General features: G+C 40.4%; 2 protein-coding genes across 2 annotated transcripts; one reads left to right on the top strand and one right to left on the bottom strand.

Annotated features, from left to right (window-relative positions):
* Nucleotides 1–103: 103 nt before the first annotated feature.
* On the bottom strand, nucleotides 104–5,792 carry asb15b (ankyrin repeat and SOCS box containing 15b). Its single transcript, XM_044108579.1, has 14 exons — nucleotides 5,257–5,792; nucleotides 4,914–5,022; nucleotides 4,752–4,804; nucleotides 4,338–4,469; nucleotides 4,098–4,262; nucleotides 3,402–3,508; nucleotides 2,893–3,031; nucleotides 2,599–2,770; nucleotides 2,091–2,251; nucleotides 1,597–1,741; nucleotides 1,362–1,517; nucleotides 1,180–1,282; nucleotides 927–1,080; nucleotides 104–851 (listed from the first exon to the last, which is right to left on the bottom strand). Exons 2-14 carry the CDS (start codon nucleotides 5,018–5,020, stop codon nucleotides 691–693), a joined length of 1,755 nt encoding a protein of 584 aa, XP_043964514.1. The 5' UTR covers nucleotides 5,021–5,022; nucleotides 5,257–5,792; the 3' UTR covers nucleotides 104–690.
* Nucleotides 5,793–7,334: 1,542 nt separating this feature from the next.
* Nucleotides 7,335–13,385, top strand: LOC122826568. The gene is made up of 7 exons (XM_044108580.1): nucleotides 7,335–7,466; nucleotides 9,076–9,183; nucleotides 9,289–9,345; nucleotides 9,458–9,616; nucleotides 9,830–9,989; nucleotides 10,175–10,275; nucleotides 11,887–13,385. Exons 1-7 carry the CDS (start codon nucleotides 7,398–7,400, stop codon nucleotides 12,049–12,051), a joined length of 819 nt encoding a protein of 272 aa, XP_043964515.1. The 5' UTR covers nucleotides 7,335–7,397; the 3' UTR covers nucleotides 12,052–13,385.
* The last annotated feature ends 482 nt before the right edge of the window (nucleotides 13,386–13,867 follow it).

The raw sequence follows: 13,867 nt of genomic DNA, 5'->3' as shown, positions 1-13,867 counted from the left end.
CGCTGCAACCGTAAATATAGATCAATGCCTTAATCTTCAGATTCTGTTTTATTCATTTACATAAAACCATTTGCAGATGTTTGTTTTTTGGGATTTCTTTTGGCAGGATAGGGTTATATTCAAAGAGCTTTTCCTGAACTGGATGGTTTGATGAAAATTTGAAATAGGAGGCTTGATTGTTGAACTTTTATTAAAGTCTATATATGTATTTTTTTTTTTATTTACTGTGTGAGCAAAAAAAGGAAAATATTAGTTGTGTAAAACAATACTTTTACTCTTTCTTATACATTGTAATATGTGGTGAGAATAAAAAAAAATGCTTTTATTCTCCATAACAGCTTCGTTAGAGTTAAAAAGCTTTCACATAGATTCCGCAGATTTGTCTCAAATTCTGTTGCCCTTTTCTGTAGTTTATTTCATCTGCTTCACTGTATTCTCTGGCTAATGGCGTTGCAGTCATTTGATTACCGATTTACCAGATGTCACTTATTTTATTTCTCACGCATGCATTTTTTCCTCTGTTCTGGTTCTGCTTTAGCAACTTTTACAACAATGTTATTAACAGTATGAATACAGGAAAGTGTAGATTTATGTAAAAACTAGAGTTTTGAAAAAAAACAACAAAAATAAATGAAATGCACACATTTACAAAATCCCTAGCTAGTCACTGCAGGCCGGATCTTGTCATCACTAGAGTCCGCCGTACGGGTCGTCCGCCCGGTAGGTCAGGTAGCCGATCAGTCTGGGAGGAAAAGGAGCAGCGTCCATGGCCTCCGGGTCGTTCAGCATCCTGATGTTCATTCTGCCTCTGATCACCAGTCGGCACAAGTGCTGCAGGGGGCGAGGTTCTCCTGGAGGAGAGACCGAGTTCATTAGTCTTCAGTTGACCAGGAAATGAAATCAACGTCACGTCTTTACGGTCTTACCCAGTACAGCGGAAATCTCCTCCCACTCGGGAGTCCTCTTGAGGATGCGCTGCAGGTTGGAACAGATGCTGACGTGGCTGACGTAGTCCAGAAGAATCCTTACGACGCTGCCTGCCAGATGGGTGAGCCACGACACGGACACGAACTCGCAGAACTAAAAGAGCAAAGATCAGAAATTTCCTTCAACATTAACTCGCACTCTTTTCATTATGCAGCAAGCGATGGGAAAGAATGCATGTGTGTCCGTTCTCACTGGAATGACATTAGGCTGACAGTAAATCTTGTAGGCCTGGTTGTGGAGGTCAGTCCAGGTACTGTCCAAGTCTTCACTCTTATTATGAAAGCACTGAAAGCATCTACAGGAAGAGAGATATTTATAAATGTAAATATTGCCATTCAAAAATTAGGTTTAAATTGGGTTTTGATGATACGTGCTTGTGAGCCTGATAGCCGCTGTTGAGCAGCAACCGCAGCATGTCGTGGTCTCTGAGAGAGTAGTAGAGGGCAGTGGGGAACACGGTGTTGTTGATCACTCTGAAGTAACAGTTCACCTCGGCTCCGTAGGACAGCAGCAGCTTCACCAACTCATACCTAGACACGGCGGATGGTTTTTAGGGCAATCCGCGTTAATTATACGTCAGGCAAAACATGCCGACTGCCTCCTGCAGACCTCTCTTCCCGAACAGCTACCAAGATGCATCGTAGAGGGTCCAGGTCCGTTCTTGCTCCAGCTTTCAGCAAGATCTCAGCACAGGTCACGTCGCCGTTGGAGACGGCAAAGTACAGAGGAGTCTTCCTCAGGTCGCCATAGTTCTCTGTAAGATTGAAAAAAGGTCAGCAAGTTAGTTCCAACACGTAGATCAAAATCTAAATTGCACATGTTTGTGGTGCACATGATTTGCTTATAAGTGAAAGCAACATTTTTTTAATCTTATGTAAGCAACCTCAAACTTTACTGGATTTTATTTCTGGGGGTTTTATGTGATATACAACACAAGGCAGTTGCGTAATTGCGAAAGGTATGAGAAATTAAAATCACTTTCAAGATTGTTTTTTTTTTCTTTTTTTTATGGATGGATGAAAAAGGCCAGATGTATGGATTCTCGAGCAACAATGTTTTGGTAAAGTGGTGGCGCAGACACACACTTATACAGTCACTCCTACCGGAGATGTGTTTATCTAGCTGTGTGTTGATGTCAAAACCATTCTGGATGAGGAGCTGGAGACATTCAGTCTGTCCCCCGTCAGCAGCAGAGTGGACCGGGCTCTGGCCTGAGAGACGGATCGCTCTCTTTGTGGTGACAGGGATCAGAGTTCTCAGGACTCTGCAGAAGGGGGGGAAAGGCAGGAAAAAAAAGGAATCAACAAAGTGAAAAACACCAGACAGGACAGAGGGAGCGGTCATTAATCTGTGGTTTGAGTTACAGTGTATTTTAGGAACTGAGCCGAGAAACCGTGACAAAGGACTCTTTGTGGAGAACGTCCCGTTCCCTCTATTGTTTGCTTGTTGTGATTTAAACAAACGGGGTAAGTAATTTTATTTAATGCAGAGCAATTTCTTTATTCCGAGAACTGAATCTGCTGCTGAAAGGTTGCGAGCTGAGAATAATTCCACTTCTAAGGCATCAGAATGACGCTTCGTGTTTTCTCAAACGACCGGGCCGCAGCTCACAGCAAGTGTCCTTCATACGCAGCCCTGTGGATGGGCAGCTGACAGGCGTAGCTGGCCACGTTTGGGTTGGCTCCGTGCTGCAGAAGGAGCTTGACACAGTCCAGGTTCCCCGACCCAGACGCGTCATACAGGACTGTGTCCCCATTGCTGGCCTGGGCGTTCACATCTCCCCCTAGTGGAGGCCAGAGGAAGTACAAAAACAGAGGGATTAGTTGGGAAATTAGGCAGGGTCAGATTACATGCGCCAGAAAAGGGATGAGTAAATAGTTAAATGGTTGTGTTTTAATGTTTTACCGTGCTGTATAAGTATTTCTAGGGCGTCAGTCCGACCGTGCTCCGCTGCAATTCCCATAGCGGTCACACCATGACCGTCTCTGACGGTCACCTGGGCTCCGTGGCGAAGCAGCAGCATCAGAATAGCTGGACAACCCACCTGAAAAAACAAGATGTTTTAGGGGAAAATTATTGAAAAAACATTGTTTACGATGTGCACTGACAAAAAGAATCCTTCTAAGCAATGAAGTATGATTTTTAACATTTTCAGATAATAGAATTTGTTTTAAAGCCCACTGAGAAAAAACTGGGCCAACTCAAAAAATTAATCTGTTGCCTTATGTGATGTCATCATAGGCAGAGAAACTTGTTTTTTACAAGGGTAGGTTTTTATCTTGAATAAAGTGTTTTACAACTTAATAACTAAGCTAATGGAAAAACTGATCTTGATTTGATGTCTTGCACGTGATAAACTATACCCAAAGTGAGTTTGATTTAAGTTTGGAAGGCAGCTTTAAAACACCTCCCACCTTTGCAGCTTCATGAGTCGCTGTCCACTTCGTGAGACACACCTGCTCCACAAAGGCCCCTCCCATGATGAGGGAATGAACGGCGTCATATGAACTCTGTCTCACTGCTGCAAAATTTGGAAAGTATATGAGTAAAAAGCGTCTTAGCAAGGGTTTCTTTTTTCACAAAACTGCTAAAAACGCAGTGAATTAATGATAATGATGGTGAAACATGAACTTTGGTGACTAAATGATAGACTATCTTAACAAATAAATACCATTGGCGTATTTGACATCTAAAAGGAACAGTTGAAGATTGTTGTTATGCTGTGGTGTATGAGTAGTGAGTTTGTCTGCAGTAAATAGTGTTTGGAGTGAAATAATTTGACAGAATCAGGAAGGACTTCATCTCAACACAACCTAAAAACCTCTTTTTCTTTTCTTTTTTTTTTTTAGATCGGTCAGTGCTCATATAGTAAATATAGAGACATGGGTGGGTTTTATATTTACTTACGACTCCCTCAAATTACCGAGGCATTCCCTAAAAATATACAATTTTTGCTTAAATTCCCTGAAAAGCCTTTCCATTCATGCAGTGGAAATCTGTCCAAGACTTGGAGGTACTATTGGGTCAGACTCCACCCCACTGGCTCAACATATCAGGTGAGTGTGATATGTTGTGTGCGCCTTTTCTGGCTAGCGGTGTGATTGTGCTACCGAGGAGCAGAGGAGATTCATTCCTGCTGTTTGTGTTGTGCGGCGAGGCTCCGTGCCGCAGCAGCAGCTTGATGTTTTCCACTTGGTTAGCTTCTGCTGCCAGCGTCAACGCCGTGTCCCCGTCCTTCGTCTGCTCTTCTAATGTCACGTCCATGGATGCCATCGCTGCCAGGGTGACGAACAAATACAGCTTAGATATGAGGATCTAACGCTGAGCTGAGTCCCTCGGCGCTCTCTTACCCTGCAGCACCACGTGCAGCATTTCTGTCTTTGGCAGAGCAGCTGCTGCATGCAGAGGAAGCCAGCCCCTGCTGTCGCTCTCTCTGAAGGCAGACGCGCAGCACGACAGTACCTGCAGTGCAGCTACATCACCTGCAGAGATACAGTTTTAAAGAGTGTTATATATCCAATTAATATATCATGGCATGCAGATTGTGACTGGAATAGAGGAGGGGATGAGGGAAGGCCTTTCCTTAGTGGGCACTGGGAAGCTTTTCAAGTCAATAAGAGGCTGTAAGAATTGACCCAGTCAAAGTTCAGAGATGAATAAAGTCGAGAATGAGAATATGTAATGTAAATATGCAAAACCTGGAAAACATCTAGGGCCATTTGTTGCACATTATTACTCGTATCTACATGCGTGTATCACTTTACCTTTATCTATCGCCGTCATTATCTTCGTAAAGTTTTCACTGTTTGGTTGTTTCCTGGCGAAACAAACGCAGGTTACCTTCAACGGTTTACTTTCCCCCGAAACATTCATCACGGACTGTAGCCCCAGACCTGACTCTTCGTGCATGATTGGATTTTTCATACCAGTATGCTGGCACTGAACACCGCAGCTTGAAGGCATCTTGAATGCTCTCCAGAATGGCAAACTCAATCAGCTCTTCATTAACGCCTTCCTGCTCCAGGTCCTCCATTTCTGTATAGTGGGGAAATGTGATAAGAGAGAGTTTGTAAAAACAAAATCATATTTTGAGCTCATGTATGCCTGTAGTTTGTGTTAGTCTGCCTGGCTTTGGGAATGCAGCATGTTAAAAAGTTACTGTATCACTTACAGCTCACACAGGAATGAGTGTCGAATGCAAATATGTCACACAGTCGCATATAAAAACGAAGTCTTGCTTTATATTATTTAGCAATATCCGTCCCTCACCTGTTGGTGTGAGTTAGTGTCCTTGATTTCTCTAGCGTGTTGCCTCCATGTTTTTGTTTTGCAGGGTCCTCGGCGGTCCGTGTTATTATTAGAAGTGGCCTACTTTAACCGTCATGACTAAGCTCAGAGTATGCCGTCTGTCATTTCTTTCACTTCTCCAGCAGCTGAAACTGCCGACATTCAAATCGAATCATTTCGCTTACATGTGGATGAAACCCACATGACAGGTTTGTGCAGTGATGCCATACTTTATACGCCGAGCACAACGGATCTGTTGTCGGCGGGGGGAAAATCTGCACTTTTTTTCTTCTTCTTTTTAGCTCAGAATATAATAAACTCATACAAGCAAGACTAATATAGCTGATTAGTTTAACAACAACACAGTTTTTATTTTCTTCCTTTTTTCTTTTCCCCCTGCAGCTAAGGGTAATATTCCAGCTCCACAGCAGTTCCACAGTTACTACTGACTCCTGAGCAATTAGAAGTTCTCTCTCTAAGTGAATTTATCTAACATGTCCTCCTCCACCTACAGATCCCCACCATGGGAAAACTCCTGGAATCTGCTGCTGCAGCTTTCTCTGGACCTCCTTGCAGCACTCAGGAAAACTTGCAACAGCCACAAATATCCATTCAAAGACCCTCAACTTCACCCAAAAACAACATTTGTAATGAAACACTCGAACTGCTTAGCAACCTTTGTCTTCTTTTGGGTTCGCTAGTATAGCTTGTGACTTTTTTTTTTTTAAGGAAAGTTGGTGGATAAACCATCCTTAAACTCGCATTTCAGCACTGATTATTAATTTTTAAAACATTAGGAGCTAGCTGTCTTTTATTTGGTGTAAATATTACACCTTTGCAATGGTTGACTATGAAAACAGCCTCAATAAACTTCTAAATCATTATTAAATTGATTAGGTATTGAGGGTTACTGGAGAAGTTCCTCGATATTTACAGAAGGTGTTTTAGGAAAACGGTAGAAATCATTTGTCATCTTTCTAACCTGAAGCTGCTCTCACTTTAACCAAAGTCGACTTGTGATTCGGTTCCTCGTGATAACTCCTCACCCGGAAGTGCAACCTTCAGACTAAATCTTAGAATCCATGAAGATTCCCAACCAAATCAAAGAGGTCTGATCAACACTTTGAGTTTATAATGGGATAAATATGGTTGCCATCTGTTCTACACTGGGGGGGGGGAAAAATTCTTAAAAGCAAAAGGTTCTTAATTAATTTCCAGAACTATTGAGCAAATCTTATGACTTCAAACTTAAGGCAAGTTTGAAGTGAGGTGTTCCAACTTCCTGCAACACCTAACTGCACCAACCTCCAGCCAAAGTTAGTGTTTCAGCTTTCTACGCTTAAAAGTCTTTACACACTCCTGCTGACTGATATCAATGAGCATATTCCCTGACTAAATCCATTAGTAGAGACACTGCCAGTCTACCACAGAGATTAATGAATGAATAATACTGTGCTCCCGAGGAAACTTCAACTAGAGGACAAGCAGACAAAGTGCTTGTCCTCTAGAGTTTGGTTTTCTAAATCATTTGCTTTTCCTCATTTCCTGAATCTCTCCCTTGTGACGGCTATTGATTTGGTAATGGAAATCAATTATGGATAATGGCTTCTACATGGGTCCACTTATCAGGAGGAACCATGAGCTGGATTGCGCTGCGAAAACATTTGCACGTGCACACCGACACTCAGGGGCCAGAATTTCTCCAGTGGATGAAAATGTAATAAACAAAACCTTAATAAGTACACGCAATCAAATAAAGCAAGAAACAACACGGCTGAACGTCTTCATTACTCCCCACCGTCCTGTTCTCACTTTTTTTTACAAACAACAGCTTGGGGAATAACCCTGACATATTCCAAGTGAAATATCCTCGCAGGAGAACAAGCACCCACTTCTCCCGATGACCAAATTGATACGTGGGAGTTTATGGAAAAGTCTCAGACAGCGTCAGAGCGTGACATAATGACTCAGCTTGTAGGCGGCCTCTCCGCCACGTCAAAAGAGACCCCACCAGTTTGTCTGATGCGAGAGCAGACTGCCGGCCCATCCTCGGGTTTCACAACACATTTGGACATCATCGACACGCATGCAAACATGCACAGAGCTCCGAGTTCTTTCTGCAAATGCAAGAGACTGAATTTGAAGAGGCTGATCTGAGAAACCTTGGAACCTTGCTCCATATGAGGAAGAAAGTAAGTCGATTCTTTAAACTTTTACATGATATTTAACGCATTGTCTAACATTCTGCTGGTGCTTGGTTAAAAAAAAAAAAAATAGATAAAAATTCTCATTCCCCTTTCACAGCTGTGTCAGCTACTGACCATTTTTGAGGCTCAAAATGACAAAAACAGAAATGTAGCATTATTTTAGTTTTGCAGAAACTGACGCCTTTTTTAAAAAGAACAGGACAGATAAATCAGTGCAATAAATATTTTCCTACTGTAACTGAAAGCTTAACGATTCATTCGTGGAAAAATGGCAAATAATAAAGAATGCTCCTTTAAAAGATGATTTACTGTTCTAAGGGCTTTGTGGTCGTGGCTCCATATTGTGCTGCCAGAAAAGGGGCTGCAAAGTGAAAGGTTTAAAAAATCTAATAAGAGTTTTGAGGGGAAAAAAAAAAAAAGTTTTTAAGCACCGAAACCAAAAGCTTTGACTTAGAGCTGCCATTAACCTTTATTTTGTTTCTGGAAATCAATTTCAAAAATTTCAATTTCATCTGTTTCATTCACTGCCTAAAGCTGTTCAGTCCACTAACAACAAAATAGAGGAAAATGTCAATTAGTGTGAAATATTGACATTTTAAACCTTTTTTGTTTAATGATAAATGTAAAACTTTTAGAGGATATACAAAGCGTGATATCCATGTAATATTTTCATAGTAATGCTTTTATTTTTGTTTACGTATTTGACCAGTCCGTCAACAGTTTTTAAAAAGAAAAACATTAAATAAAAAAACTGTAAAAAAAATAAAATAAAATAAAGAATGAGCGTGGGATAAAAAAAGGATGATTCAGTCCAGGTTTGAGCCATTTAAATATTTACGTCTTCACACTTCCTGGCGCTAAAATCCCAAACAAACACCCTTTGTGGTTTCTTAAATAAAGTAAAGGCTTCCTGTGGTTTAAAGATGATATCCACTGGAATATCCACTGCAAAAATTTACTAAATACAAAGTTTTTATAAGTAAACTCCAGAAAATCCAAGTCTGACTTACATTAATGACACAACATGAGGCTTAAGTATCAAGCAATTGAGCTGGCATTACAGTAAAAGAAAAATAGAAAAATTAACAATAACATGTTACCAATTAGATGATAATATGTCTGTCTACTAGCCATAAAGAATCATTTCTATAATTGGAGAATAATTTAGGTCAGGTTGGATCAAAGTATTTTAGATTTGAGAACTACAGAGTTCAAATGTAGATTAAATTTCTTTAAAAAAACAAAAATCATCAGTAGCTCTTTGGATTAGTGCAGACTAGATCAACTTCTACAGATCCACTTTCTTTTTCTCACTGTGCAAAACACAGGGAGGTGCTCCTTCACTACCGAGTGGAAACTTAAATAAAAATCACAAAACTGTCAGAGAGCCTCCGCTGTGTTCATACTCCTTGATTAAATGCCGCCCTGTGTAAAGAGCCATATCAGCCAATAAAATACCTCCATTCCCCTCAGAAAGGTCATCTTCAGTTTTTTGTTTTTTTTGGGGAGGGGTTGTATAACTATAATCTAAAAGCGAGCTAATAGTCAACAAGTAAAACCAAAATATTGTTTAATATTTATGTCTTGGCTTTAGATCATCAGCACAACTTGTGTCCTCTTGGGTCTGTTTTCAAGTTTGCATCTCTGCTCTGGGAAATTCGGAACGCCAATAACTGATGATGTGAGCAAGCTGTCTGTACTGGTGAGATTATAATCCTCATATTGACAGCATCGTTTGTCTGACTGTGGTACGCGTTCTGTTTCTGACCCGGATGCTGTTCTGTTCTGCCTCTCATTTCCACCGCAGAAGCAGAACATCCCCTCTGATTATGAGATTCCTGTCGGTTGCATTCCCAAAGAGGTGGTATGTACAACACATCGATAAGACACAGTGAGGCAGTTAAATAAGGAATGATGGATTTCATATTGACTAAGAAAGTTTATTGGGGTTTTTTTTTTGTCTACCTGGATCGCAGGCTGGCACATGCTGGGTGGTTTTAAACATCTATCCTTTGGAGCGAAGTCTTGAAAAGCTGGCCGGCATGTTCGGTGCCATGTCACCAAACAGAGACGACATCAACGTCTTCGTCACGATGCTGAAGAGTTTACGCCTCACCTTCGACCACGAAGAGCTGGTGGGTGACAGGCAGCTCCACTCGAAGATATGTGCTCTTTTCCAGAGTGCACGCATAATATTTTACTTATTAGGTTACGGATAGAAAACAAACAGAACATTCCAAGACAACTTTAGCTCTGAGGGAGGCACCGCAGGAAGATTATGTGACTCTTTTGCACATTTAATTGCATAAGTGAATTATTTCAGGATGGTTTGTTGGCTGATCCCGCAGGAAACAGCAATGCAGGTCTTCCAGTGTCACTATCGAGAAAAGAGCTTACTCTCTGGACTTTACTTTGACTACACCCGAGACCTCCTGCTTGCGGCCACTCAAGGAACATCGAGTTTCTCTTGCAAGCCACAGCCGTGCCTTAATCATCGGCAAACGGCAGGTACGCCATTTATTTGCGTCTGGCAGTTTTATTCAAACGGATTCCTCGAAGCCACAAAGGAGAAGAATTAGATAACACTTATTGATTTCATGTCATGCAAAAAGTGTGATGGCATGCCTGTCCACTATCTTATTTCGTATGTGTAAGCATATTCAATTACAGCTGCAATTATTCTCTTCTTGCAGAAGGTCAGGAGGAGAGTCGTAAATACAGATGGTTAAAGAGCAGCTCTTTGCTTTTGGTGCTAATCCCCTTCACAGCCTGTATTGTGCTGATAGTCTGGCAGGTAAGACCTCAGAATTTCACCTTGCAATCTGTTGTAATTATAAAAATAATTTTAATAATTGGAATGTTTTTTATCAAGAAAGATTTAAAATGTTTTCAAGTTTATGAATAATTGTTACATTACATTCACTCATAAAGTCATGGAATACGGTTGGAAATGTTCCCCTATCCTAAGATGCTTAAGATGTTATTAGCGTGTTTATTTTCAGATGTAACTCATATTATATTGCCACTATGTTCACCTAAACTGCCCTAAGATGATAACTCTCTTTAAATTACTTCAGTCGGTTTAAAAATGCTTTTCAAATAATTTGACCACTTTTTGAAGGGAAATGACTGTAAGTGAATGCTATAGCTACATGCTAACAATTGCTACCGACGCGTCGAGAAAAATGATAAACGTGAAACATTTACTTTCTCTCTAGGCACTATCATCATACATATTTAAATTTTTTGATAAAACTTTTCAGTATTTTAAAAAATGTGTTGGCTCAATAACAAAATATCCTACCAATATTGGTTTTACAAAGTGTTGATGTGATAGACAGTGTTAGAAATAGGCTATTACAAGAAAACGTCCGTAAGTCGAAATTCGGATGGGAAAGCTGGAGGTCACCCAGCAGCCCCAGTTTGGACTCATTAAAAAAGCTTTGCAAATACATCCTAGAGAATAATTATGTTGAACAATATTTATTTGTGAACATGTTCCTTTACTGTTTGAATACATAAAATTACTATTGTTGTGGTCGTGTTTTACTAGTCTCACAATAATTCGCGAAACCGTTCCCTGTTTTCCAACAGATGAGTCAGTGGAAAACCACCTCGTTCATACTTGAGAATCCTTCAGAAACAGTCTTAGAAAAATCTGCAAAAAGATGAATTTGTGATCCACAACTAGGCAGGAGTCCACTGTAATTTCAGTCCATTCTCAGCGCCGAATGCACCAGCTGTATGAGGAAAGAGAAGACATTTGGACAGCTAGCTAAATACATGGAAGGAAAGTAGTGAGATTTTGATTTTTGCAGATAGATGGTGTGTTAAATTTTTATACTACTATACTATTGATCTAAATTCAAGCTATGAGTAAAAGATTGTGGGAACTGCAACAATAACTGACATTATACTCATCCTTACACAACCGTCTTTTGTCTACATATGGCTACAGTTTTCTTTGACCTGGAACATGGTTATGTTAAGTGTGTGATAATTCTCAGATTTGACTTCCAACTTCCTAGATAAATTGAGTCCAATTTACAAGCATTAGACTGTTTAAGCCTGGACCACAAAAGTGGTAAATTGGCTTTTGAAGACAAAAAGCTTCCTTTTAGAGGAAATTCTGGAAGCTGAATTTCCTCCCACATTGATTTTTATTTGTCTGTATCGCTTCTTTGGTCAGTCTAACCCTGTGAGATTATCTGCCCACATTTCAGAAAGCATTTCCAAGAAGACAAGGCTTGTAAATTTGACTGCAGTTCATAAAATATTTAGATAGCATTTAGAGCTTTGGTAATGTCATGGCCACTTTTATGACACCAGCTGTGCTGGTGTTTGCAGCTGATGTTTGCAGGTGTTTCTTTAGTATTGATTTCTACTTTTTTTCTCCCCCCTGTAGGTTAAGTCTGGGAGAAATTTAATAGCGTGCAACACTTCAAATGGCCAAACCGCATCTCCTGACATGATCCCAACTGTGTCTGTCTCCATCCCACTTCAAACGCTCACCCACGCCGATGACAGCCAGCCAATGGGGGAGGCAGTCTCTGAACATGAGAGTGGATGAAGCGTGATAAAGCATAGAAAAATTAGTGTGGTCTGTCACTTTTCCTGCTCGAGCTCCAGAGGAACTGGGGGAGAGAAAGCTGAGCTGCTGTAAAGGGAAGGTGTGTTGGCAAAGTTCCCCCAGCTCTTGAGTCAACACAAGAGTTATCCTCTCTGAAACTGGCTGCCAAAGTAAAAAAAAAAACAACATAATTCTGTTTTGACTGGTGAATCACGGCTCTTTAGCTGTTCTGTTCTGATTTAAAAGCCACTTTACTGCCATTCAAGGTGGCTTTGAGTCACTGGGGCTTCACTGCAGTACAATACTCCACAGTTCAGAGAAACTTGCTGTTTTGAAATGGAACAATGCTCATAAAGTGAGTTGTCAAAGTGATTGTCCTTTCATTTCTATACAATCAAACATGAACTCCAAACTGCTCTTGTACTGACATCTTTTGAAATCTTCTAAGGAGTTTATGAAAAAAGTCCATTCCTACAAACGTTGTGTGAAAAGAATCCTAAAAGAACCGATACCTCTCCTGTACTTGTTGTTGACATTGTTGTGATCTGTTATCTGTCACAAATTTTGGACCTACTAGTCACAAACAACACTCCGAGTAGTTCAACAAATGTCCGACTTTATGAATCAAAGATCTGACCAGATGGCAGATAGCCATGGCCAGAGGGCCTTTGAATCCGGTCATTGTGCTTCGAAGCCGTCGCACAGTGAACTATTGCTGCTCCTCAGCCACTGCGAGTGTGTCGGGAGGTTTTTAATGCCTCAGTTTCAGAGTCAATCAGTTTCAGTCATGAGAGCATGACTCTCAAGAGTGTGAGTGCTCTTGTACTGTATGTGTCAGAAACCGGGAGCAAGAGACAGGACAGGACCAGCGAGGGAAAGTGAGGGAGATAGAGACAGACAGATAGATGAACGGATGAGCTCAGTGAACAGCATAAGGAGGGATTGTTCTCGTCACAAAAGAGCAGGCCGTAGGCTGGAGGAAGTGCCAGTTACAAACATGACCAATGTCGACAGATCTCTATGAATCAACAGGCTAAGAATCTCTGCAGACCGCAGGCTATGTAGTTGGATTTGCAGGGACTGGTCAGCATTTCAATAACAGTTCAAGTGATTTACTTCCAAAACAGGTCAATGACTTGGCTTGTTCTATAGTGAAATATTTTGGATGAGGTTCAAAACCAGGAAAACTTTCACTATCTTCTCAGTGTACTATATTGATGAATTTTATTTTTTTATTATTATTGTCAAAAATGTGTGTTTGTATATATTTAAGTTCTTTTGTTATGCTCTGAATGTCTTTCAAACGCAAATAAACTTTTTCCAACTGTTGAAACAACAAACAGACTCATGTAAAAATATAAATCCCACCCCTACGTTTCTCTGGATATTTTTTTAAAATCCACTCTTTTGAAAAAAACCTGCATGGTTTATAATGTAGAATTTAAATTAAATTCTAGTCAAAAATTGTGTAATATTTGTAGTGCACCACTAGGTGGCGATAATGTTACCTTCAACTGCAGTAAAATTCAGAAGAGCAAGATCCTGGTCCTTTCTTTTTCCAAGCCTTGAAGTACCAGTTTTACAACTACTAAGGAAAACAAAAAAAGGAAAAAGCAAGAGAACCATTTTTATAGGAGACTCTTGCTTGTGTTGGGAAAAGGTTGAAACGCTGACTTTTGGAGAAATCCAACAGAACTGAAATGAAGTATCCCTCAGGAATATGTTGCATAGTGACATAAAATATCCTGAGTGCTATTGTCTTTAAAATATTTATATAGGAGGGTTATTTTCCTCTTAGCATAATGTGTATTTTGTG

The sequence above is a fragment of the Gambusia affinis genome, linkage group LG23 (genome assembly GCF_019740435.1).
Source record: "Gambusia affinis linkage group LG23, SWU_Gaff_1.0, whole genome shotgun sequence".
In the NCBI taxonomy this organism is placed as follows: domain Eukaryota; kingdom Metazoa; phylum Chordata; class Actinopteri; order Cyprinodontiformes; family Poeciliidae; genus Gambusia; species Gambusia affinis.
Note: the sequence above shows the minus strand (reverse complement) of the source record. Positions and strands in the feature narration are given on the sequence as shown.

Excerpts from the sequence above, each read along its gene's own strand:
- LOC122826568 (XM_044108580.1), top strand. The coding sequence starts at position 7,398 with ATGCAAGAGACTGAATTTGAAGAGGCTGATCTGAGAAACCTTGGAACC. Across the intron at positions 9,990-10,174 it reads TAATCATCGGCAAACGGCAG|AAGGTCAGGAGGAGAGTCGT; the intron begins GTACGCCATTTA and ends CTCTTCTTGCAG. Across the intron at positions 10,276-11,886 it reads TTGTGCTGATAGTCTGGCAG|GTTAAGTCTGGGAGAAATTT; the intron begins GTAAGACCTCAG and ends TCCCCCCTGTAG.
- asb15b (XM_044108579.1), bottom strand. The coding sequence starts at position 5,020 with ATGGAGGACCTGGAGCAGGAAGGCGTTAATGAAGAGCTGATTGAGTTT. Across the intron at positions 4,263-4,337 it reads GCTGCACGTGGTGCTGCAGG|CGATGGCATCCATGGACGTG; the intron begins GTAAGAGAGCGC and ends TCACCCTGGCAG. Across the intron at positions 1,742-2,090 it reads GCTAGATAAACACATCTCCG|AGAACTATGGCGACCTGAGG; the intron begins GTAGGAGTGACT and ends TCAATCTTACAG.